The sequence below is a fragment of the Mobula hypostoma genome, chromosome 25, assembly GCF_963921235.1.
Source record: "Mobula hypostoma chromosome 25, sMobHyp1.1, whole genome shotgun sequence".
Lineage (NCBI taxonomy): Eukaryota > Metazoa > Chordata > Chondrichthyes > Myliobatiformes > Myliobatidae > Mobula > Mobula hypostoma.
Window position 1 is genome coordinate 5,201,248 of NC_086121.1, and position 26,607 is coordinate 5,227,854.

The 26,607-nt window shown below is 45.4% G+C and overlaps 1 protein-coding gene across 1 annotated transcript; it reads right to left on the bottom strand.

Moving 5' to 3' along the window:
* Positions 1-13,017: 13,017 nt before the first annotated feature.
* On the bottom strand, positions 13,018-15,088 carry her9 (hairy-related 9). Its single transcript, XM_063033459.1, has 4 exons — positions 14,840-15,088; positions 14,621-14,716; positions 14,440-14,527; positions 13,018-14,303 (listed from the first exon to the last, which is right to left on the bottom strand). The coding sequence occupies exons 1-4, from the start codon at positions 14,945-14,947 to the stop codon at positions 13,684-13,686; spliced, it is 912 nt and encodes a 303-aa protein (XP_062889529.1). The 5' UTR covers positions 14,948-15,088; the 3' UTR covers positions 13,018-13,683.
* Between the last annotated feature and the right edge of the window lie 11,519 nt (positions 15,089-26,607).

Sequence of the window (26,607 nt, forward strand, 5' to 3'; positions counted from 1 at the left end):
CTGAGAGTGGTCCACCTGTCCTCCGGGTTCGGAGGTTCAGCTCGGGGCTAACAACCTTGACTGGTCAATCAAAACTGTTACAGAAACAGCAGTGAAGAATCCTTCTACATCTGAGTGTGACGTTAATCCTGAGTCTCCACCCGGGACTTGCATGGCTGACAGAGGTGAAAGCTGAGAAGAACCTACTGACATGATGAAGATCGCCACTGATGGAGGACCTTCATTGCTGCCCTAAACGGCAGCAGCATAATGGGCAGTAGGTAACTAAACATGTCCATAAAATATAGGAGCATAATTAGGCATCCCTCTACTCTGAGTCTCCCCACCACAGGAAACATCCTCTCCATATCCACTCTATCTAGGCCTTTCAATATTCAATAGGTTTCAATTAGATCCTAAACTCCAGCGAGTACAGGCCCAGAGCCATCAAATGCTCCTTATCCGTTAACTATTTCATTCCTGGAATAACTCTGGTGAACCTCCTCTAGACCCTCTCCAATTTATGTAGACACACACTACGGAACAGGCCCTTCCGGCCTTTCACGTCATGCTGCCCAGCCTAATCACAGGTCAACTGACAATTGATCAACTAACCTTCTAACCAGTACGCCTTTGGACTGTGGGAGGAAACCAGAGCACCCGGAGGAAACCCATCTGCTCACGGGAAGTACGTACAAGCTTTCTTACCGGGGACGCTGGAATTGAACTCTGAGCTCCGAAACCCCGAGCCGTTTTGAGTCAATTCTGCCATTCCATCATGGCTGATTTATTATCCCCCTCAACCCCATTCTCCTGCCTTCTCACCATAAACTTACTTCTCTCATCCATGTGCTAATGCAAACTTCTCTTAAATGCTGAAGCCGAGCCTGTATCTACCACTTCCACTGGCAGCTCGTTCCATAATCTCACCACCCTCTGAGTGAAGAAGTTCCCTCTCAGGTTTCCCCTAAATATTTCATTTTTACCCTAAAACTATAACCTCTAGTTCTAGCCTCACCAACCTCAGTGAAAATGTTTGCATGCATTTACTCTTCCCATGTTGTTCATAATTTTGTACACCTCTATCAAATCTCCCCGCATTCTTCTACGTTCCAGGGAATAATGTATTAACCTATTCAACCTTTCCCCGTAACGCAGGTCCTGGCAACACCCTTGCAAATCTTCATTTGAGGAGAAGAATCACATCCATGCCTGGTAACATCGCAGGTGTGTAGTGGTTAGCGTGACGCTGTTACAGCTCAGGACCTTGGAGTTTGGAGTTCAATTCCAGCGTCCCCTGTGAGCAAGGCTGTGCGTTCCTTCCCGTAAGGGCGTGGGTTTCCTCCGGGTGCTCCAGTTACTTACACAGTTCAAAGACGTACCGGTTAGTAGGTTAATTGTTCATTGTAAATTGTCCTGTGATTTGACTAGGGTTAAATCATTGGGTTGCTGGTTGGTGCAGAAGGGCCTGTTCTATGCCATATTTTTAATTAAACAAATAATGCAGGGTGCAGGGTTTCGACCCAAATCGTCTGCAGTTCCTTTTTGCCCCACAGATGTAGCTTGACTCCAGCAGACCGTGTGTGTTGCTCCTATTAATGTTGCAATGGAGAGAAGATGGATTCATCATGTCCATGACATTGCATCGGGGCTGAGGAGGAACATTCTCCAGTCGAGCTTCAGGAGCAACAAATCATACAGCATAGAACAAGGCTGTTCGGCCCGCCATTTCCATACTGACCATCAAACACTCATTTATACTAATCCTTCTTTTCCACTCTCATCCCTATCAGCTCCCTGAACCTCCTGTCACCCACCCACACACCGAACGCAGTTTACAATGGCCACTCAACCAATCAAACTGCATGTCTTTGGAGTATGGGAGGAAACTGGAGCACCGGGTCACCGTGCAAACTCCACACAGGCAGAGCTGGGGATCAATATTGAACCTGGGCCGCTGGAGCTAGAGGGAACCAGCTATATCTACCTCTCTGCCACAGAAGTAAATACTATCCTCATATTTAACCAATCGCTGAATCTAATTGCTTTAACCTCTGTAAAATCAGCTTTCTCTACTCCCTGCCTGGGGTGTGTCCTTCTGGGACCCTCACCCATGTATTGTTTTATAGTTTCAGACATGACTGGTGGTGGTTGTCTATCATATACAACAGTGACTGGAAACCTGTACAAGAGAGTTTTTAAGGTGGAAAAGCCAATTCCCCTGGGTCAGTTCCAAGTCGAACACAGAAGTCAGGGTCCAGTGGTACAAGTAGTCGTCACAAGTGGAGTCTTCCTTGGTTGCAGTGGATGAGGAGGAATTTCCTTAGCTTGAGGGTGCTGAATCAGATGGCTGCAGAGGTCAAGTTTGTGGGTATATTTAAAGTGGAGGTTGATAAGCTCTTGATTAGCTAGGGGGTCAAAGGTTACAGGGAGAAGGCAGGAGAATGGGCCTTATGGTCTCATGTCAGCGTCACAGCTAGTTTCACCATGATCCCCAGCAGCCCACTCCAGAGAAGTGTTCTGTAAAAACCTTGTCCCCACATCTCCTTTAAACTTTCCCCCTCTCACCCTAAAGCTATGCCCTCTAGTATTTGACATTTGTACCCTGGGGAAAAAATTCTGATTACGTACCTTATCTATATCTCTTAACGATTTCTTCTATCAGAGCCTCTAACGCTCTGGAGGAGATATTCCAAGTTTTTCCATGGTGCGCTGCAGAACTGCCTTCCTGGGCATTGAACCTCTCTGTAGATCTCATCCGCCCAGTCTGCCAGAGCTGACTTCAAATATGACTTCATCATCATTATGAGCCGTGTCATATGACATCATCATTATGTGCCCGTGTTGTATGACGTAGGTGAACACGGTTTATCCATGACCATGATTGTTCTTGGCAAATTTTTCTGCAGAAGTGGTTTGGCCTTCTTCAGGGCCATGACTTTACAAGATGGGTGACCCCAGCCATGATCAAAGTTCAAAGTTCAAAGTAAAATTTATTATCAGAGATTTACATCTCACCACATACATCCCTGAGATTCTTTTTTTCTGTGGACATACTTAGCAAATCTATAGAACAGTAACTGCAAACAGGATCAATGAACAACAAACTGTGCAAATGTAAATAGAAATAAACAGCAAGAAATAACGAGAGTACAAAATAACAAGATAAAGTGAGGCTATCGGCTGTGAGAACATTGGAAATAGAATGAGTGTAGTTATCCCCCTTTTGATCAAGAGGTTGATGGTTGAGGGGTAGTAACTGTTCTTGAACCTGGTGGTGTGAGTCCTGAGGCTCCTATACCTTCTACCTGATGGCAGCAGCAAGGAAAGAGCATGGCCGGGGTGGTGAGCATCTTTTCTTTTCCATGGCAACATTTCATGTAGATGCGCTCAATGGTTGGGAGGGTTTTACTGGTGATGTTCTGGCCCAACTCCACTACCTTTTGAAGGACTATCCACTCAAAGGCATTGGTGCTCCCATACCAGGCCATAATGCAGCCAGTCAGCACACTTTCCACCAAACATCGATAGAAGTTTACCAAGGTTTTGATGAAATGCCGGATCTCCACAGACTCGTAAGAAAGTAAAAGTGCTGTTGTGCTTTCCTTGCAATTATGGTTATAAGATGTGTCCAGAACAGGTCCTCTAAGATAGTGACACCCAGGAATTTAAAGTTACTGACTCTCTCCACCTCTGATCACCAAAAAGTACTGGCTGAGGGACCTCTGATTCCCATCTCCTGAAGTCTACAATCAGTTCCCTGGTCTTATTGACATTGAGTGAGAGGTCTTTGTTATTACACCACTCAGCTAAGTTTTCAATCTCCCTCCTGTGTGCTGATTCATCACCACCTTTGATACAGTGGTGTCATCAGCAAACTTGAATATGGTGTTTGGAGCTGTACTTAAACACACAGTCACAGGTGTAAAGCAAGGAAAGCAGGGGGCTAAGCACACATCCCTGCGATGCTCCTGTGCTGATGGAGATTGTGGAGGAGATGTTTTTACCAATCCAAACTGACTGGGGTCTACAAGTGAGGAAATCCTGGATCCAATTGCACAAGGGGATAGTATTGAGGGGATGATGGTATTAAATGCTGAGTTATATTAATGAACAGCAACCTGACGTTTGTATTCTTGCTGTCCAGATGTTCCAGGGTTGTGTGAAGAGCCAATGAGAAGGCATCTGCTGTGGACCTGTTGCTTCGATAGGTGAATTGGAGCGGATCCAAGTCACCACACAGACGGGGCTTTAATGTCAGCCTCTCAAAACACCATCACTGTGAACATAAGTGCCACTGGGTGATAGTCATTAGGGCAGGTTACCAAGCCTGCCGGAGCGAGAGGCTGAAGATATCCAATAACACACCAGCCAGTTGGTCAGCTCAGGTCTTCAATACTCTTCAGAAGTTGTCTGCCTGGCATCAGTGGTCACATACAGAGGACTTGTGATAACCACCAGCGAGCCACACAACCATCTACCACCTGCTCCCATGGCTTCATGTAACCCCAACTGGGGGATGAAGCAGGTGTGGCACCTTGCCCAAGGGTGACCTGCAGGCTAGCGGAGGGAAGGAGCACCTTACACCTCCTCTGGTAGAGATGATTCCCCACCCCGACACCCTAAACATGAGCTACCCCAGTGCGAAAAATAACCCGCTGGAGGGACTCAGCAGGTCAGGCAGCATCAGTGGAAGGAAAGGAATGGTCGTCCTAATGGAGGACACTTTGGGAGTGAAACTTTGAGAGATTAACTTCATTTATCACATGTGTATTGAAACATCAAAGTATATAGTGAAATGCGTTGCAGTACACACAAACTGCTGGAGGAACTCAGCAGGTCAGGCAGCATCGGTGGAAATGAATAAACAGTTGTGCAAAGTGTTCATTTCCCTCCACAGATGCTGCCTGACCTGCTGAGTTCTTCCAGTACTTTGTGGTTTTGCTGTCAATTTCTAGGATCTGCAGAATCTCTGGTGATAGTGAAATGAGTCATTGAGTGAAATGAGTAGTGAACATGGTCCAAGGACTTGCTTTTATTTATTTATTTTATTTAGAGATACAGATCAGAACAGGTCCCTCCAGCCCAATGAGCTGCAGCACCCGGCAACCTATTTAAACCCTTGCCCAAACACTGTACAATTTATAATGGCCTATTAACCTACTAACTGTATGCCTTTGGAATGTGGGAAGAAACCAGAGCACCTGGTGAAAACCAACATAGTGATGGGGAGTATGTAAGAACTCCTTCCAGGGGATGTTAGAATTGATCTTCTGACTCCAGCGCACTAACTACTATGCTACTGGGGAAGCCTGCTAGAGTCGCCATGCTTCCGGCGCCAACATAAGGTAAGATTAGCTTGATTTGCCACATGTACATCGATCAGAGAGTGGAACGCGTCATTTGTGTCAAAGGCCAACACAGTCCGAGGATGCGGTGGGGGGGTGCCCGCGAGTTTCGCCACGGTCCTGGCGCCAGCATTGCATGCCCACCCTAACCTGGAAATCTTTGGACCGTGGGAGGAAACCACAGCACCCTGAGGAAACCCACACGGTCGCAGGGAGAGCGTACAAACTCCAACAGAGGGCAGCAACAGTGACAGTACTATATGTACGTGTGATAAATAAAGCTAATCTGATAACAGTCCTGTGTATCATGGCCTCATATGACAATTATAGATTGAACCAACTCCAGCACGTACACAACCTCCCTCCCCCACCACTGTGGACATCTTCAAGAGTCGGCATCCATCATTAAGGAGCCGTCACCAAGGACATGCCCCCTTCTCATTACTGTACTACCATCAGGGAGGGGGCACAAGAGCCTGAAGACCAGCACAGAACGATTCAGAAAGAGCTTCTTCCCCTCCTCTATCGGATGTCCGAACGGTCCATGAAAACCACCTCATTCTTCCTTCACTACCGACAGTATTTTGTGACCTATTGTCATTTGATGCTCCGTACTGCTGCACCACCCACGACCAAACTTCGCATCTTGTAAGTCAGCGGCGATAAACCGGATTCTGGTCCTGATGTGGAACGTTGGTCCGTGATTGCTGATCATCTCAAAGCTCAAAGAAATTTTATTGTCAAAGTACGTTTCTGTCACCCCGAGATTCATTTTCTTGCGGGCATTCATGGTAAATAGTAAGAAACAACACAGAGGCAGACAGACAACCAAAGAGCACAAAGGCAGCAAACTATGCAAATGTAAAATAAATAAAGAATTAAATAATATCGAGAACACGATTTGTAGAGTCCTTATAAGTAGTTCCTCTCTGCCAGTGACTACCTTGAAGTGTGCCGCTGTTTTTCCTGTCTGCGAACTCGCTGTTACTATCTCCCACCCTGTGTGAGATTTGGCCGCCGCTGGCCGTCTTATCGCTGCAGCAGCCGACTGCTTGCGCCTGAAGCTGGCTGGCGTCTCTCCCTGTGTCTGGGAGTGCTCACGGCACACACAGGCGCATTGGCCGCCGCCTGCCTTGCCGCAGAGAGTTCGCCGCGTTCTCACGACCTCTCAGCTCTCCCGTGTCACTTGGGGGCTATTAACCACTTGCCAAGCCAGCAAACCAGTCAATGTTCTCTGGCCGCAAGGGAAAAAGAGCAGCCAAGATTTTTTTTAAATCTCTTCTCTTATTCCCCCCTTTTTTTCTCTTAGAATTAAACATTGCTGAATTATGGAGCACGCCAATTCAAAACTTCCGTGGTAAAATTGAAGAGCACTTGTTTTTAACTACCACAAATTGGAGACGCGCGGTTTTTACACTGTACCGAATTTCGCCTTGATTTCGGGTCAGTCGGGATATTTAAACCCCATTTAGAGGAAATACGCAATAAAATTATTCCTGGTTTATCAGCGTATCTGATTTGTGGAATTACACAAAAATCATACTAAAATCATTTACAGAAAGTTACCAGAGACTCCACTCATTAATATCTGACGAAGAGCTTCGACCCGAAACGTCGACTGTTTATTCCTCTCGGTAGATGCCGCCTGAGCCGCTGCATTTCAGGAAAAGCTTCTTTCCCTCCGCCACCAGATTTCTGAATGGACGGTGAACCCGTGAACACAGCCTCAATATCTCTTCTTTTTTTTGTTCTGTTTTTGCACTAGATATCATATATATAAATACTTAATGGAATTTGTAGTTTTATTATAACGTGTTGCAAGACAACAAATTTCACGACATATGCCAAATATGCTTGTGATATTAAACCTGATTTTGATTCAGAGTTCTCCCAGCATTTTGCGCGTGTTCTGGTTTTTCAGCATCTGCAGAATCTCTTGTGTAACTGATATCTCTTGTGTTGATGCATACTGTAACATAAAATTTGTTTCCAATTCTAGCGTTTGAAAATAAATTGCGCGTGAGGTTTCGTTGAGTTTATATTATTTAACTTGCGTGTGCGTGTGAGGTTTTATTTAACGGCGGCAAGCGAGAGGGCCGCTTGGTCGCGCGTTTGGCTTCCGCGGGGAAGGTGCCGGGTCCCAGGGAGCCGGGCGCTGTAACTGGACACTGGCGGGAGCAGGCAGAGCGCAGGGTCGGCACACGGCGAGCCTCACGCCGCCGCGGCTTCTCGTGCGCGGCCACTGGGCGAAGGCACGAGACTTCTCGGCGTGCGAGCGTGAGAGCCCGTGAACGTGTATGCGCGCGTGTGGAAAGAGCGTGCAGTTGTATGCGTGTATGCGTGTGAGAGAGAAATTGTGCAGGGGTGCGTGTGTGTGATGGCATGTGAAATCCATTATAAATTTGTGTGATGATATGTGGAATCACGTTGTAAATGTGTGTGATGGGTAGATTGTGAACGCGTGCGTAACTAAACGCGTACTTATGTTTGAGTGTGTGTGTGTAAAATCGTATTTGCGTGTGCATATGCACGTCTGTGCCCCCGACTGTGTGGGACTAGAGACGTGCAATTGTGTGAGGGTGAACTCGCATGATTTTGTGACCCACGGGGAAATGGGACACCAGTGTATGCTTGGATTATTGTCTGTGAGCGTGTGTGCGTGAGGTTGTGCATGCCAGCGTGTGAAATTAGTTTGTTCCTTTTAACACTTGCGTACTGGAAATGACATTAAACGATCTTGAATTGGGTGTGATTGTGAGATTAAGTGTGAGGAACATTCACTCTATTTATTTTACACGGCTGCCTGGACCAACCATTGCTCCATGCTGGAAATTTTTACACAGCCTGTAAACAGCGGAGCACTCCAAATGCTTCTTTTTGTAATATGCATACTATGAGTATTTAGAATGAATACCTGCACGGCAACAAAGGATATGTGTGTGGAAGCATTTCAGTTACTGCGAGGTCACGCACCCAAGCAGTTTAGAGGGAACAATGGGTGTGCGAGTTTCCTGAGATCACATGGGGAACATCTGATTGTAAATGATTAGGCTCTGGACCTAACCTCAGTCATGTGATTTGGTATTACCACTGGGGAGAGTCTCCAATCTCGGGATAAGACTCAAGAACAAGAACGGAAATTTGCCCCTTTGAGTCTTTGCCACCATTCATCAAGATCTTGAGTGATTTTTAATTTAGCTATTTTTTTCTTACACCAGACTAAAACTAGGGTGACAGGGCAGCACAACGCTTTACCAAGCAGATAACACCGGTTCAACTCCTGCTGCCTGTAAGGGATTTGAACCCACAAACACTACCTCATTGCTTATTATATTTCTGTCATTTTGCACTGCTTATTTTAATTTAACTATTTAATAGACGTGTATATACTTAACGAAACTCACTTTTCCCTCTATATTTATTTATCATATATTTCATTGTACTGCGGCCATTAAGTTAACAAATTTCACGACATATGACTGACATTACAACTGATTCTGATTCTGAATCTGTACATTCTCCCAGTGACCGTGTGTGTTTCCTCTAAGTGCTCTGGTTCCCTCCCAGAGTACCCGTTTTGAGGTTATTTGGTCATTGTAAATTGTCCTGTGATTAGGCCAGGATAAATCAGGGGATTGCTGGACGGCACGGGGGGAAAGGCCAGAAGGCCCTATTCTGTGCAGTGTCCCAATCAATCAATCAATCAATCAATCCGTTGATATCTCTAATGTCGAGCACTAGAGGATGTGCATTGAAAGTGAGAGGGGAGAAGCTTAAAGAAGATATGTAGGTGGACACATCAAAGTTGCTGCTGAACGCAGCAGGTCAGGCAGCATCGCTAGGAAGAGGTACAGTCGACGTTTCGGGCCGAGACCCTTCGTCAGGACTAACTGAAGGAAGAGCTAGTAAGAGATATGAAAGTGGGAGGGGGAGGGGGAGATCTGAAATGATAGGAGCTCTTACTAGCTCTTCCTTCAGTTAGTCCTGACAAAGGGTCTCGGCCCGAAACGTCGACTGTACCTCTTCCTAGAGATGCTGCCTGGCCTGCTGCGTTCACCAGCAACTTTGATGTGTGTTGCTTGAATTTCCAGCATCAGCAGAATTCCTGTTGTTTACATATGTGGGGGGATCTAGGTTTTTAGACAAAGGGTGGTGGGTGCCTGGAATCTGCTGGTGGTAGAAGATACAATGGAGGTATTTAAGACTCTTCTAGATAAGGTTCAGAGATGGAGGGACATGGATCAAAGTTAAAGATTAGCTTTATTTGTCACATGTGTACCAGAACAGACATCGAAATGCACTGTTTGTGTCTAATTAAATCAGCGAGGATGTGCTGTGGACAGCCCACAAGTACCACCGCACTTCCAGTGCCAACATAGCATACCCACAACTTACTGACCCTAATGTGTACTCTTTGGAATTTGGGAGGAAACTGGAGCACCCAGTGAAAACCCACCCCACGCAGTCATGGGGAGAACATACAAGCTCCTTTACAGACAGTGGGGGAATTGTACGCAGGAAGGTATTCTGACAGACTGGATATATAAGCATTTGGATAGACAGGAACTGCTTAGGGATCACGAATCAGTGCTGGCGTGGTGATATCATTGCACTGACCACTACACTGCTGTGATGCACCATGTGCAGGGCAGGGGAGGGTTAGTCCAGACATTGTGGGCTGAATGGCCTGTTCTTGTGCTGTTCTATCCATTGTTCAAGTGAATTCAGTAACTGACATGCCACAGCTCTCTCAAGTTGAGCATTCTAAAGGTTTACCACCCTCCGAATGAAGGCAGTTCTCTCACCTAACTCTGGCAAAATCTACCTGTGATTCTGAGACTTTGACCCCTGGTTTTAGAATCCTTGGCTGGGGGGGTGGGGGTGCATTGCTGGAAACATCCTCCCTCAAAATAGAGGGACGTCCATTTAGAACTGAGATGAGGAGAAATTTCTTTAGCCAGAGGGTGGTGAATCTGTGGAAATCACAGAGCAGGCCAAGTCACTGGGTACATTTAAGACAGAGGCCGATAGGTTCTTGATTAGTAAGGATGTCAAAGGTTTCTGGGAGAAGCAGGAGAATGGGGTTGAGAGGGATAATAAATCAGCCATGGTGGAATGGTGAAGCAGAATTGACGGGCTGAATGGCCTCATGGTCTTATGAATTTCAACCAGATATTTGGGACTCCACCCATGCATAGAATCCCCTCCCAATACCTACTATACTACTATACACCCGACTATCACAGACTCTACCCACCCAGACAGAAAAGCGATTATTCTCTTTTTACATCTCTCTAGAAGAACCATTAGTGTATCATAAATTATGTGTGTTTGTCAGTTAAAATGTAACAATGTCTGCAAAATTTTGCAATTGTTGCTTGCATCCATCAATGTTATATCTATGTATGTGAGGAACCTTTGTAATCTCCCACCTATCAGTCTGTGAATCAATAAACTTAAACATTCCTTTACACTTTGTTGTATGAAGATTAATGACTTTTTCAAAATCATTTAACCCTAAGGGAAGCTCCTCATTATTAATAAACTTTTAAGATTTCCTTACACTTAGTTGTAAAAGGAGTAAAGATTTTTGTAAAGTATTTTACCTATAAAGGGAAGCTATTGCTTATTAATATATTTTTAAGATTTCCTCTAACACTTTGTCACACAAAGTGTATTGATTTTTGGAGCAAAGATATTTTAACTCTATGACAAGCTACTCCTTGTTAATAAGCTTTTAAGACTCCTTTACACTGTTTAATTTTATTTACTTTTATTTAATTTAGAAATACAGCACGGAACAGGCCATTTAGGCCCAATGAGTCACGTAGCCCCACAACCCACCTATTTAACTCTAGCCTAATCACAGGACAATTTACAATGACCAATTAACCTACCAAGCAGTACATCTTTGGACTGTGGGAGGAAACTGAAGCAGCCAGAGGAAACCCAAGCATACAGGGAGAACATCGAAACTCCTTATAGGTGGTGCTGGAAGTGAACTTCGAACTCCGACACCCAAGCAATAATAGTGTCTCACTAATCACTATGCTACCTTATTGTAAGAAGTGTTATGAAGTGTGAGAAGTATTTTACCTCTAAAGGAGGAATTAACTGTGCAGATTCCCTTACACTTTGATGAACTAAGAATATTTTTTTTTAAATCGATTTTCTCCCTTTAAGAGTAGGCACCCCTTATTAATAAACTTTATAGATTCTCTTACTTTGATGGAGAAAGAGTTGTGAGTTTTGAAATGTATTTATATCTAAGGGAAGCTTTTGCTTATTAATAAACTTTGAGGATTTTCTTACATTTGGTCATACAAAGAGTAATGCAAAATATTTTAATTCTAAGGTAAGCTACTCTGTATTAATAAACTGCGTAGATTCCTCTACACTTTAACATATTAAGATAACTGTTTTTGAAATGTACTTTATATCTAAAGAGAAGCTACTGTTTATTAATAAACTTTTAGGATTTCCTAACACTTTGTCGTACTAAGAGTAATGATTTTTCAGAAATATTTTAACTCTAAGATAAAACTACTCTTAATTAAGCGCCACGATGGGGCAGTGGTTAGCACAGCACCTGGGATACGGGTTCAATTCCCACCTGCTTGGGTTGCCTCCGTGTGCTCCGGTTTCCTCCCACAATCCAAAGGTGTACCAGTCGGTAGGTTAATTGGTTACTGTAAAATGTCCCGTGATTAGGCTGGGATTAAATTGGGGATTTGCTGGGCAGCACAGCTCAAAGGGCCAGGAGGTCTGCTCCGTGCTGTCAATAAATAAATAGATTCCTTGACACTTTAATGTACTAAGACAGACAAATATTTTTGAAATATATGTCTAAAGGGAAGCTACCTTTTATTAATGAACTCTTTAAGACTTTGTTGTATGAAGGGCAATTATTTCTGAAAACAATTGACCCGAAAAGGGATTCCTCAAGCGAGCGCAGACCCGACGTGATGTTAAAATAACCCACTATTTATTTATATTTTATAGTAAATTGTATGTATTGTTACTGCAAAACGATGGCGATTAAGCTGCGAGTGTATCCAGCTCGTGTAGCGGCTGTGGCGGTGTGCGGCGTTCCGCGGGGAGCTGTTAAACCCGGCCCGGCACCACATTCCCAAGGAGATCAATCGCCCTCGCCGCTCTCCTCTCATCAACCCGCTGCATACACGATGAGCTCCTTTGATTCGGCACTTTTTTTTAATTCAATGGAGACGAATTTCCCCGCCTTTTGGCCGGCCATCCATTCTTTGGGACAATGTTCAGACATTTCCCGCCTTTTGCGATTTTCTGCGTACAGATGAAAACGTGTTGACGCGGGCCATAAAGGCTTTTGTCGAAAATGCTGGGCAGATGGCGCCGATTATCCTTAAAATTTATTGCAAATGCCGCTTTTAGAAATTGCCCTACATTCTTCCCAACTGCCCCAGTTAGCATGCATTGAGATTGTCTGCGCGACCATTGTGTGTCTGATTCATGGGATGGGTGCGCGGGAATTTTAACCCCCAGTCTCTCCAGAACCAACACTGCCGTCCCATAGACCCAGAGAAGTTCAACTGACCCCGTAACTTCCCGAGCCTCTGCTCGGAACCAAAATTTCAAAACTCACGCTGGCAATAACTGGCTCTTGAAGACAGAAGTAACATCACGATGTATCCCTGAAACCGTCCAACTGTTTTAATATTTATTTCCCCTCCAAAGGAGGACCAACTTTATTCGCCATGTACATTTATTACATACTATTAGGTCATATGGTCGAATGGGTTAACAGGTTAATTGGCAGCAGGGATGTAGTTAGGCCTGTATCTCTAAAATTAATTTACTGGGCTGGTGCGACATGCAAATAAAACATTACAAGGATAAAGATTTTTTTAAAAAAAATAAACAGAGGTTAATGTGTGGTAGTCCAGCCCAAGTACACTTCCCAAACAAGAGATTCTGCAGACGCTGCCACTATCTGAAGCCGAGCCTGGTCCACATCTTTACCGCAGTAACTTTTAACGGGAAGCCATTGGATCACCATCTCGCCCAATGCACACTAACAAATGAGAACCTCAAACTTGGGACTTTTAAAATATGAACAAGAATTGTTTATTTTCTGTCCAGAGACAAATTTACAAAAAAAAGACTTTGGTATATCGCACCCATAATGAAAACAGGTTACAAAACAAAATCAAATTACAAGATTCTTGCACATTAAAAATACTTTAAGATCTGCAAGTTATATGGAGATCAACAAGGTTGTCTATTTACATCGAAATAAATATCTCTTATTATGATAAGTACCGGATGTCCCCAACAATGGAACAAGTTTAACGGGCCAGTCCAAAGGCATCTTGGCTCATCACCAAGGTCTCCAGACGGACTCTGAGTTTTCGGGACTCGCGTTCACTCCCAAAGGGCTGTGGTTCTGGGACACTGCGGGCCCGAACGGTACCGAGGTTAGTCCTTGCACCGGGGATCCGGCCAGTTTGGGATTGGGAGGCAGCGAGGACGAGTTGGCATTGCCCGGCATGTTGGCATTGGCATAGAGGGGAATGACCGGGCCGCCTCCCATCTGTCCGGCCGATGAGGTGAAGGAGGGGTTCGGGATGAGGAAGGCGAAGTGTCCGTCTGCCGCGGGCAGAAGCTGGAAGCCGCCGTAAACTTTGGGCGAGACGGCCTCGGCCGGGCTCAGTTTGCAGGGCATCCCCACTGCGCCGCTGACCGGCACGGCGGCAGGCAGCTGGACGTGCAGCGGCTGAGCCAGGTGACCCCCGGCCATCGAGCCGGCGTTGGACGGAGGCTGCGGGTAGTTCATCGCCACCATGTGCCCCAGGCAGCTGGACAAGTGGCTGAGGAGCCGGCTCCGGACATCGGCGTTAACCCCTTCGCAGGTGGACAGAAAGCGAGTCACCTCGTTCATACACTCGTTAAACCCGGCTCTGTATTTACCCAGGACGGTCGGATCGGCAGTGAGAGCTGCTGCAAGGGCAAGGAGAAAGAAAGCCGTTAAAATTAAGTGACCCACAACTCAGAAGCTGGCGAATAAAAAGTTTGCAAACTTGCAAGCAACTAAATTCAGCTACTTTAATTGGAGCTTAGTTTACCGGACACGTACCACTCATCTGCACACGTTGCAGATTCCGCAGGTGCTTCACTGTCATTTCAAGGATGTCCGCTTTCTCCAACTTTGAGTGTCTGGAACTCTACAATGGAAATAAGTTTCAGTTCATTGACAGTCCGCACACATCCACGTCCCAGTGCGAGAGCAAACAGTTCAGAAACCGGTGCAAACTTACATCTTTCTTGAGTGCATCCAGGATTAAGGTTTTCAGTTGAGTCAGGCTCTCGTTAATTCTCGCTCTGCGCCGCTTTTCCATTATGGGTTTGGAAGACTGTTGATAAAAGATAATATTTTTTCCTTAAATAAACAGCCAAGATGCAGAGGGACTAGATTTTAAAGGTGGCAAACAAAATTCGGAAAATATTTTTATTCCCAGCCCAGTAAGTCTATTTACCTTTCTATTATCACTTGCGCTTTTAGGTTTATCCGGAGTTTGCGGAGAAGTTGCCGAAGCCCCCACAATGGGAGAAATGGAAGATTTCTCTATGGTGTCAGCTGGCATTTTTGATACAACTTTTTTTCTACTGAATCTAACAGAAGAAATACAATGTTAAAATGTCCTTAAAGTAATTGTAAGAGTGGCTTCCAGTAACTAAAAGTGGTTTCTGATGCAATAGCGACCTATAGACACGTCCTCCTCTCGCAAAGCACTGCATTGAGTGGCAAGAGATTTGCAGCCGGCCTCTATTTATAGCCCGTCGCCCCAGCCCAGCTCGTGTGAAACCTTCTCAAGATTCTTTCCCACACTTGCACCAGCCAATGGGAGTGCCGAACGCTCGGCGGAGTACCTCGTGGGGCCGCCGTCCTCGCTCGCCATTGGCCGCAGCCCCCGCGAGCTGTCAATCACCCCTGGCGTTGCGAGAGTGAGGGCGAAAGCGGGTCCAGAGAGAAAAAATAAGCGCGCGGCACGCGAGGCGGGGTGTGGGGCGGACGTCACCCGGCAGCCAATGGGCGGCCGCCGCACGGCGCCAGGCGCACTGCGATTGGCCGCTGGGAGCCGGCGTTGTCAATCAGGCAGACCGGGCTAAATCACTGCTGACAGGTGACATCTGTCGGCGCGCGAGGCAGCCGGTGTCAGCCCCCTGGAGCACGTGCCAAAGTGCTTTGCACAGTCCCTCACCCCCTTTGCAGTTTAACCATTTACCCGCCAAACTTTTACTTCTTATTTCCCACACATGGATTGCTGAGATTGACCAGTTTTGTTTTGCCCGTGCAACGCATTGCACTCTCACAAGTGGAGGAAATGCGATCAAATTAAACAACGCAACACCAGCCGAAAAAGCGACTTTTAAAATTTGTATTCGTGACTGAAACTTCTAAATCCCATGTGCATTCTGTGAGCTTGTTTACCGCACCCTTGAAGCAGAATTCTATATAGTATGTAAAATGAAACGAAGATAGAGAAGACAACACAAAATGCTGGAGGAACTCGGGCTGTCAAGTAGGGAAACCGTAGACGCTGCCTGACCTGCTGAGTTTCTCCAGCATTCTGAACGTGTTACTCTGGATTTCTGCGGGATGTCTTGTGTTTACGGGAAAGAAACTTGAAAGGTCAATTGGGATTAAAGCAGAGTTAAATTTATACCTCGGGCGTGGATCATTCCTCAATCACGTCTGTACTTAGCATTCCAGTCCAGAGCAGATGCAAAATACAGGATATTGTATCCAAAATGAAGATTTAAAGAAAATACTGTTAAGACACGCACCCTTAATTTGAATACCTTTAACTTCGTAGGTCTATTTTACAGGAGAAAGATTGTAAGGATTACAGAGGGTTTGTGAGATGCAGGAGCAGCCAAAAGATTTCTGAATAGACAACAGACCCATGAACACTACCTCAGTATTTTTGCTCTCTTTTTGTACTGCTTAATTTTAAATATACATTTTTGATTGTAATTTATTTTTTAGTGTATCACACTGTACTGCTGCCGCCAAACAACAGGTTTCATGTCGGTGATATTAAACCTAACTCTGATTAGTTATGGGTAGCAAAAGAATAACTTTCTATTCTGTTGGTGTGTTTGGTGGTTGCCATTTGCAGCGCGCAGATTTGCTCGAGAGAAGAAGAAGAAAACGATCAGCGCCGCAGCGGTTAAAAGGTAAGGGCTTGTTGATTGCGTTGCGGCCTCGGCGTGGGCTGAGCCTCGGCAGCCTGGGAAAACCCCGCCTCCCGGGGCCGAGGGGTGGAGCCCGCCTCCGCCCGCGGTGCGGACGCACGCGTGGCCGGCGGCCCGCTCCGCGCCCCCGAGTCGCGGGGACGCCCAGCGGGCTTCTCGTGCGCCCAGCAGCTTCGTGACCTTATCGGAGCACGCGGGGTGTCACTTGCAACCCCGAGATTCAGTTTCTTGCGGGCATCCCCCATACAAAGTGTGCAAAAGGCAACAAAAACTGAGCAAACACGAAAAGTAAGAAAAAAATAATAAATAAATAAGCAATGAATATTGAGATTATGAGTCCTTGAAAGATTCAAGATTGTTTAACGTCATTTCCAGTACACAAATGCGAAGAAAACAAAATAATTGTTATTCTGGATCCAATGCAGTGCAAAAATAAACACAATAAGTATAAATGCATAAGGTAGCCTATATGAATAGTTTGATTGTATGTCCATGAAGTGGTGCTAGGCCTGTACATAAGCTGACTGATGGGACATGATAAAGTAGTGGTGGTTGGGGGTGTGGAGGGGTGGGTTAGTGGGTGGAGGTGTTGATCAGCCTTACTGCTTGGGGAAGGTGACTGTTTCTGAGTCTGGTGGTCCTGGTGTGGATGCTACGTAGCCTCCTCCCTGATGGGAGTGGGACAGACCGTCCATGAGCAGGGTGGGTGGGATCCTTCATGATGTTACTGGCCCTTTTCTGGCGCCCCTCTGTATATAGCAAGAGTAGTTATTAGTACTTAATACATTGACTTTGAAAGAAAATATTGTAACTGTTATCACACACAAAATGCTTTAGGGACTCAGGGGAGGCTTCTGGTTTCTCCCCTCTTCCTCTACGGTCCCAATGAAGGATCTGGGCCCAAACATTGATAGCAGCACACATCAAAGTTGCTGGTGAACGTAGCAGGCCAGGCAGCATCTCTAGGAAGCGGTACAGTCGACGTTTCAGGCTGAGACCCTTCGTGATAGTTTATTCTCTCCAAAGATGCGACCTGACCTGCCGAGTTCCTCCAGCGTTTCGTGTGTACTGCCCTGGATTTCCAGCATCTGCAGAATCTCTCCTGTTTGGAAGTGGTAACAAGATTTGCGTTTGGCTCGGATGCGTTTCATACAATCAGATTCAGATTTATTTATCACATGTATATCAAAGCATGCAGTGAAATGCGTTGTTTTGCGTTAACAACCAACAGTCCGAGGATGTGGTGAGGCAGCCACAAGAGTCACCACACTTTCTGGTGCCAAGATAGCTTTGCCACAATAAATAACATCTGCAAACTGCACAAGCAGGGGTAGATAATCAAAATTTAAGTAATCCATTTTGAAATGTTAGATTACGCAGTGCCTTACCCTAAAATTGTTAAGCCCACTCCATGGCTTAACTATAGGTGTAAACAGAGTATCCCGAGGACAAGCTTATTAAAGTACAAAACTTTACAATCAAAATAATTAACACTGTTTTACTTCCAAGCATGTGTTGTCCACATATTTTTTATCTCAGATATAAACTTTATTCATAATAAGACATACAGCGGCCATTTTATTATCTACTTTCTGTATACTAAGTCACGTCATCCACAGAAATTCCCTGATGACCCAGCAATAATTGAGTGCATAAAGGGAGGACAGGAGGATGAATTCAGGGCCCTGGTGGAGGACTTTGTCAAATGGTGCAGCTCAGTATCAGGAAGACGAAGGAGATGGTGATGGACTTTAGGAAGACTAAGCCTGCATTACTCCCTGTTACTATTGATGGTGAGGATGTGGATGTGGTGAGGGCCTACAAGTACCTGGGATGCACCTGGATGACAGACTTGAGTGGAGCACCAACACGGAGGTTGTGTACAGGAAAGGCCAGAGTTGCCCCTACTTTCTGAGGAGACTGAGGTCCTTTGGAGTACGCAGGCCTCAGCCTGTTGTCGCCAAAACAATCTTCTATGCAGTGGTGTGCTGGGGCAATGGCATCAACACGGGTGATGCCAACAGGCTCAATAAACTGATTAGAAAGGCTGGTTCTGTTATAGGAGCCAAACTGGACACACTGGAGGCCGTGGTAGAACAAAGGACCCGATTGGAAATTCTGGCAATTCTGGACAATGTTTCTCACCCTCGGCATGCCACCTTGGTTGAGCAGAGGAACTCTTTTAGTAATAAACTCAGACAACTGCATTGCTCCAAAGAGCACTATGAAGTCATTCTTACCCTCGGCCATTAGGCTCTATAATGAGTCAACCTATAGGCAGGGAACTGATGACCCCCTCCTGTTAGACTGTTAGTGATAACTTATTTTTATTCTTTCTACTTCTCTTCGAATATTTGTTTATTTGTGCACTTGTAATGCTACTGTGACACTGTAATTTCCTTTGGGATCAATAAAGTATCTAGCCATCCCTCTACCTAATTAAGTGACCGCTGAGTGTATGTTCGTGGTCAGTTGCTGCTGTAGCCCATCCATGTGTTGCCCACCACTGTTGTAACGTGTGGTTATTTGAGTTACTGTCAGCTTGAACCAGTCTGACCATTCTCTTCCGACCTCTCTCATTAACCTGGCATTTTCACCCACAGAACTGCCACTCAATGGATGATTTTGTTTTTGTTTTTTGTACCATTCTCTGTAAACTCTAGAGGCTGTCGTGTGTGAAAATCCCAGAAGGTCAGCAGTTTTTGAGATACTCAAACCATCAACAATTATTCCACAGTCAAAGTCACTTAAATCACATTTCTTCCCCACTCTGATGTTTGGTCTAAACAACAGCTGAACCTCTTGGCCATGTCTGCATGCTTTTATGCATTGAGTTGCTGCCACATGATTGGCTGATTGGATATTTGCATTAACGAGCAGGCGTACCTAATAAAGTGGCCACCCAGTCTACGCACAAAAGACGATCAAAGCAGAGCAAAGCTCTTTGCATCCTCAATGTCAATACATTCAGTAAGTGTTGACACTTCTAGCCATCCCCCACCCACAGTACACTCAATGTCCACTTTATTACGTACAACAGTCTCTAGAGTTTACAGAAAATGGTGCAAGAAAGGAAAATTATCCACTGAGCAGCATTTCTGTGGATGTAAATGCCTCATTAATGAGAGGGGTCAGAGGAGAATGGCCAGACTGGTTCAAGCTGACAGGAAGGTGACAGTAACTCAGATAACTTTTGCACACCACGTTACAACAGTGGTGTGCAGAAGAGCATCTCTAAACACACAGCACGTTGAACCTTGAAGTGTACGGGCTACAGCAGCAGAAGATCACCAACGTACCCTTTATTAGGAGATACCCGATAAAGTGGCCACTGTGTGTACATCTCCACATTAAAACAAGTTGGAGCACAGGCCCGACCTGCAAGTTTTACATTTGCACTATATCCATCTCCTTGTGGATGACGCCCCCCCCCCCATCCCCATCTTTTTTGGTATGTTTGTGCACGAAGGTGAGTTTAAAACAATCTTCCAGCAATACAGCGAAAGTCACCCATGTGTTGGAAGGCAAACAGGACACTAAAGTCTCCCATCGTTAAAACAAAACAAAGGACACAATAGCAATTTAATTTTTGTTGGCCCAAGTTTCAGTCTCATCCTACAGCCCACAGCTGTGCAAACTTTGCGAAAAAGAAAATCCTACAATTTAGGTTTCAAGTTCTCCACAGAATAACATAAAGTTTGAGAAATGCCAAAACAAAGTTTTTTAAAAAGTAATTAGTTTTGAAGTATGCAAGGTCACCTGCACTGTATCTTGCAACTTTTCTTGTTATTAAATATTCATTATAGTGTCATAGAGCACTATAGTGCAGATACAGATCCTTCTGCCCATCCAGTCTGTGCCAAACTATTATTCTGCTTAGTCCCATATCCCTCCATCCCTCTCTCAACAATGTACCTATCCAAACTTCTCTTCAATGTTGAAATCGAACCCGCATCCACCACTTCCACTGGCAGCTCGTTCCACACACTGAATGGAGAAGTTTCCCCTCATGTTCCCCTAAATAATAAAAAAGTTACAAAAATAAACCATGCAATGGCTTTTAATTCTTGCATTGATAGTCAATGCTTTCAATACCATTGTGTTCATCATCATTATGTGCCATGTCATATGACATCATCATCATGTGCTGTGTCGTATATCATCATCATGTGCTGTGTCGTATATCATCATCATGTGCTGTGTCATATGACATCATCATTATGTGCCGTGTTGTATGACATGGGCAATCGTGGTCTTTCCACGACCATGATTGTTTTTGGCATATATTTCTACAGAAGTGTTTTGACATTGCCTTCTTCTGGGCAGTGTCTTGAACAAGATGGGTGACCCCAGCCATTATCAATACTCTTATCAATCTCTATTGTCTGCCTGGCGTCAGTGGTCACATAACCAGAACTTGTGATCTGCACCAGCTGCTCGTACGACCATCCACCACCTGCTCCCTTGGCTTCGTGTGACCCTGAGCGGGTTAAGCAGGTGCCACACCCTGCCCAAGGCTGACCAGCTGGATAGCGGAGGAAAGGAGCACCTTACACCTACTTTGGTAGAGAGGTATCCCCACCCCACCACCCAAACTGTTCTATTGCATTCATGTGGCCCCCTGGGGTGGTACTATGCTACAATCGTTCTGGGGCTTCCTCACCCAACCCAGCCCCTCGCTCTCCAGTAGCGGAAGAACCCTGTGCCCTGGTCTTCCCAGCTGAGACCTTCAAATAGTCTGACTGTGAAATTTTTTATCCTTTCACTCCTGTTTATCTTGAACGTGATTACAACTGGATTAACTCTCCTAGACATAACATGAAGCTGGTAAACAGTGTTAGTGGCCAAACTTATCATCTTTATGTTTAGTGATTTGCAAAAATATGATGCCACACATTCATCCATTGCTCTTTGTGGGATAGCAGTTTTACTAACAAGATTTACTTTACGTTCAACATCCAAAAGTTCAAAGTAAATTTATTATCAAAGTATGTGTTTTACCATATCCTACCCTGAGATTCATTTTCTTGCTGGCTTTCACAGTAGAAGAAAGAAACACAATGGTCGTGGCTGTCCCTCGAGGTCGAGGATGATGGTCTTCATTCTGAAGAAGTGGCCCACAGAGTGAAGACACCTGTGCGTGTATTTGTTTAACATGTACTTGATGTTGCACTCCAAGAAGCACACGATACTTCACAAATCAACCAACTGATTCCAATGGCACGGAAACCACGACAATTGGAGCTGATGGATTTGTTTCAGCTTCATCCGCCTTCACAGCCGTTGGGTTTGAAGTAACTTCGTCCACCTGTTCCACCGTTGAGGTCTTGGTTGGATTGTTCTTTGTCAGGGACCTCACCCTCGACCTTGCCGCCATGGGTGACCCTACCAGGAGCATAGCTCCAGACGGCATTGCTCTCGGGATCACAGGACCACACAAGCTTCTCCACCGTGACAAGGTGACAATTCACGGAGAAGAAAGAAATAGGATAGAATCAGTGCAAACTACACTCAGAAACTGACTAACAACCAGTGTCCACAGGGAGACAAACTGTGCAACTACAAAGCAATAAATACATAAACAATTAAATAAATGATTGATAGATAGATCATACACACTGGACATACATACATAGATAGACAGATAGATAGAACTATACACACTGGACATACATAGATAGATAGATAGATAGATAAGTAGTAAGTACGGAGAACATGAGTTGTAGAATACTTGCGAGTGAATCCATTGGTTGTGGATTCAGTTCGGAGTTGAGGTGAATGAAGTTATCCAGTCTGGTTCAGGAGTCTGGTAGTTGAGAGGTAATAACTGTTCCAGAACCTGGTAGTGTGGGTCCTGGGGCTCCTGTACCTCCTGCCCGCAAGGAGAGAGCATGTCCTGGCTGGTGGAGATCCTTGATGCTGCTGTCTTGTGGCAGTATTTCTTACAGAGGTGCTCGATGGTGGAGAGGGCTCTGTCCGTGATAGACTGGGCCGTGTACACCACTTTCTGGAGGCTTTTCTGGTTTTGGGTATTGGTGTTTCCATGTCAGGCTGCGATACAACCAGTCAATTACATTGGCATGACTTCCATTTATTTTTTCATAGTGGATTCTGTCCAAATACTCCAAGGGTTACATTTATTTTAATGTGCCCTGAGTACTTCTGCAATGCTCCGTTGGGACCGGAATGCATGACAAGGCGTAGACGAAGTCATAGTCATCCGCTGCAACGAAAGATCCCTGACGTGACAAGCACTGGACCCAAACTTCAGAGATCAGAAGAGTGGAACAGCCCCAGTCCGCCAGCTTTTCTGCCTTTAATCATCTCCAGCAGTTCTACAAAACAGAAATCTAGCTGTCAACATAGGATAGGACAGACAACCAAATCCACTCTGAATAACGACCTTGAACTGAGTGTCAGTAAGGCCAAGGGATGGACTTTAGTACAGGGAAGTCTAGAATGAGGGACATAGCCTCAAGATTCGGGGGAGTGGATTGAGGATGGAGATGAGGAGGAACTGCTTTTCCCAAAGAGTGGTGAATCTGTGGAATTCTCCGCCCAATGAAGCAGTGGAGGCTTCCTTAGTAAATATATTTAAGACAAGGTTGGATAGATTTTTGCATAGTAGGGAATTAAAGGTTATGGGGAAAAGGCAGGTAGGTGGAGATGAGTCCATGGTCAAATCAGCCATGATCTTATTGAATGGTGGAGCAGGCTCGATGGGCCAGATGGTCTACTCCTGCTCCTATTTCTTATGTTCTTATGTAAGTCAGCAGAACACACACACGTCCACTCTATCTAGGCCTTTCAATAACAATAGCAGTTTAGCAATCACAATTCTCCAGTCCTACGAAGGGTCTCAGCCTGAAATGTCAACTGTGCGTTTTTCCATAGATGCTACCTGGGCTGCTGCGTTCCTCCAGCATTTTGTGTATGTTGTTGAGCACTTCAGCAATGTATAATTTATGTACAAACGTATATTCTATGTGTGGTTTGTTACCTAGGTGCCTGTGACGCTCTTTTAAAAAAATTGTACCCGCAACTCACCATACTTGTGCACGCAATATAAGTGACTTGAGTCAGCCCAAGGCACAAAGTACCTCTTAAACAGGGACTCGAGAGGTTCTGCAGGTACTAGAAATCTTGAGCAAGACACACAGAATGCTTGAGGACCTCAGCAGGTCAGGCAGCATCTATGGGGGAGGGGGAATAACTAGTCGATGCTTTAAGATGAGTCCCTTCATTAAGTCCTGATTCAGGCCCGAAATATACCCTGTTGATTTTCCAGTTCCCCCAAGTCTGCAAATCTCTGTGAGTCCACTGGGGAGGTCAAAAGCCTTAGAGTCCGAGTCTACTGGAGGCTGAAGACGGCCAGTCCTGGGGTTAGAGCACCGTGCGTGTGCAAGGGTAGGGGGAAAGGGGTAACACTGTTAGTTTTGCTGCTGGTGTTGTGTTCTGTGTTGCTCTGCCGTGCATTGTGGCACCAGGATGTGTGGCGGCACTTGGCTGTTAATGCAAGACGACGCATCTCACTGTACGTTTCAATGAATGCGACTCTGAGTCCAATCCTCCCCCTGTTCCGCTGATGTCCTCCAGCACATCGTGCGCGCTCTCTCTACAAGATCCCAGCAGAGGTAGTAAAATAGACCCTCCTATAGGTGGCAGCATTGAGCAGCAATTATAATGACACATAATGGCTGCTTTGGATTGATATAAAACATCCTCGGCAATGAAGAGACTGACAGCTCCTTTATCATCTGCGCCCAGACGTTTGATGCTATCTGAAGAAATCCAGTCTAATATTTTTTTGCTGCTCTGTTGTACTTTATCTGAACCGAGTGAAAGGAATATATATCTTTTTTTAATCAAACCTAATTAGCAAGATGTAGGATGTCAAAACTGCAAAGCCAAAAAGAATTAATAAAATCTGCAAAGACGTGCTTGCAGGAATTGCATCCCAAGCCTCGAGAGACACAGAAGAGACATTTCAGCATTGGGGATGAGTTCAAGGGAGAGGCAACATTTCTCAAAATCAGAATCAGGTCTATTATCACTGACACATGTGAAGTTTGTTGCTTTGCATCTGTGGTACAATGTAATACATAAAATACACTATAAATTACAGTAAGATATATATTTAAAGATTAAATAAGTAGGTGCAAAAAGAGAGTAAAATGATGAGGTAGTGTTCATGGTTTCTTGGACCATTCAGAAATCTGGCGGAAAGGAAGAAGCTGTTTCTAAACTGCTGCTGTTTCTTCTCCTTGTTGAGAAGAGGGTACATATAGATGGACATCTCTTACCAACTGCTGAAATCTCTTACTAGCTCTTCCTTCAGTTAGTCCTGACGAAGGGTCTCGGCCCAAAATGTCGACTGTACCTCTTCCTAGAGATGCTGCCTGGCCTGCTGCGTTCACCAGCAACCTTGATGTGTGTCGTACGTCTAGGTGGTGTGGGTTCCTAACGATGGGCGCCGCCGTTCTGAGGCACCATCTTTTGAAGAAGTCCTCGATGGCGGAGAGCTGCGCCCGCGATGGGGCCTGCTGTGTCTGCAAACCGCTTTAGCTCCGAGCCTCCATATCGGATAGAGATGTCACCTGGCAGAATCCTCCTCATGGTACGTCTCCGTAGAAATTTACCAGACTCTTCAGTGTCATATCCAATCTCCACAAGCTCCTGGTGAAATATTGCTGCTGGCGTGCCATCCCAAAACACTTTACAACTAAGGAAGGCCGTCTTTCCCAAACACCTGCAGCACAGATGGCGTTTAAATAGGAAAGACAGCAGACGTTTCTGCGCAGAAAGCACACTGCCAGATTCAGGAACTGAAAAGTCTACAGAAAGCAGACGGAACACCCCAGTCCGACCCAGGCAAAGCCCTCCCCGCCGTCGAGCACACCTACACAGCACGCTGCCACAAAAAAGCAGCTTCCGCCATCAAGGACCCCCACCATCCAGGCCACGCTCTCTTCTCACTGCTGCCATCAGGTAGGAGATACAGGAGCCTCGGGACCCACATCACCAGGTTCAGGAACGGTTATTACCCTTCAACTACCAGGCTCCTGAACCAGCGTGAATAACTTCACTTGCCTCAACACTGAACTTCTTCCATAAGCTACGTATTCTCTTCCTAGGGCTCTGCAATGCACGTGCCCAGTATTATTTTATTTATTTACTTATTTATTTCATATTTGCACAGTTTGTCTTCTTTTGTACATTGGTTGCTTGTCGACGTTTGTGTGTGTTTTTTCATTGATTCTATTTTATTTCTCTGTTTTATTGTGAATGCCAACAAAATGAATCTCAGGAGTGTAAAACATGTACTTTGATAATAAATTTACTTTGAACAGAGAGTGGCAGCACGATAGTGGGAAAATTGTCTGCTTTAGTAATGCTCGTGAGGACTAATATTCCGCAGAATACAAAGAAAAACTCTTTGACATCGGTAAGACCAGACACAGACTGAATGACCGCTTCGCGAGCACCTTCGCTCCATCCGCCACGATTGCCTGGATCTCCTGGTGACCAGCTATCCAATTCTCCGTTCACTCCCACATGGACATTTCCAGCCTCAGCTTCAGCCACTGCCAGGTCGAGGCTAAATGCAAATACGAGGGACAGCGTCTGATATCCATCTCCAATCCATTGTCATGAATACTGAATCCTCCAACATCCCATAACCACTCCCTCTCTGTCCATAAGACATGGGAGCAGATGGAAAGTGATGGGTGGATCCAGGTGTGGAGGGGTGATAGGCAGATAGAGGAGGGGAGAATGGAGATTGACAGTGGCTGGGAAGTGATAGGTGGAGGCAATAGATCGGTGTGGACAACTATCCACAAACCATAAGATAAAGGAGCAGAATTGGACCATTTGGCCCATCAAGTCTGCTCCACCATTCCATCATGGCTGATTTATTATTCCTGTCAACCCCATTCTCCTGCCTTCTCCCTGTAACCTTTGACACCCTGAATAATCAAGAATCTAACAAGTTCTGCTTTAAATGTACCCACTGACTTGGCCTGTAATGCTGCTGGTTGCAATG

Coding starts and splice junctions, on each gene's coding strand:
- her9 (XM_063033459.1), bottom strand. CDS start 14,947: ATGCCAGCTGACACCATAGAGAAATCTTCCATTTCTCCCATTGTGGGG. Junction 14,528..14,620: donor TGGATGCACTCAAGAAAGAT/GTAAGTTTGCAC, acceptor TTTCCATTGTAG/AGTTCCAGACACTCAAAGTT. Junction 14,304..14,439: donor GCAACGTGTGCAGATGAGTG/GTACGTGTCCGG, acceptor TTGCCCTTGCAG/CAGCTCTCACTGCCGATCCG.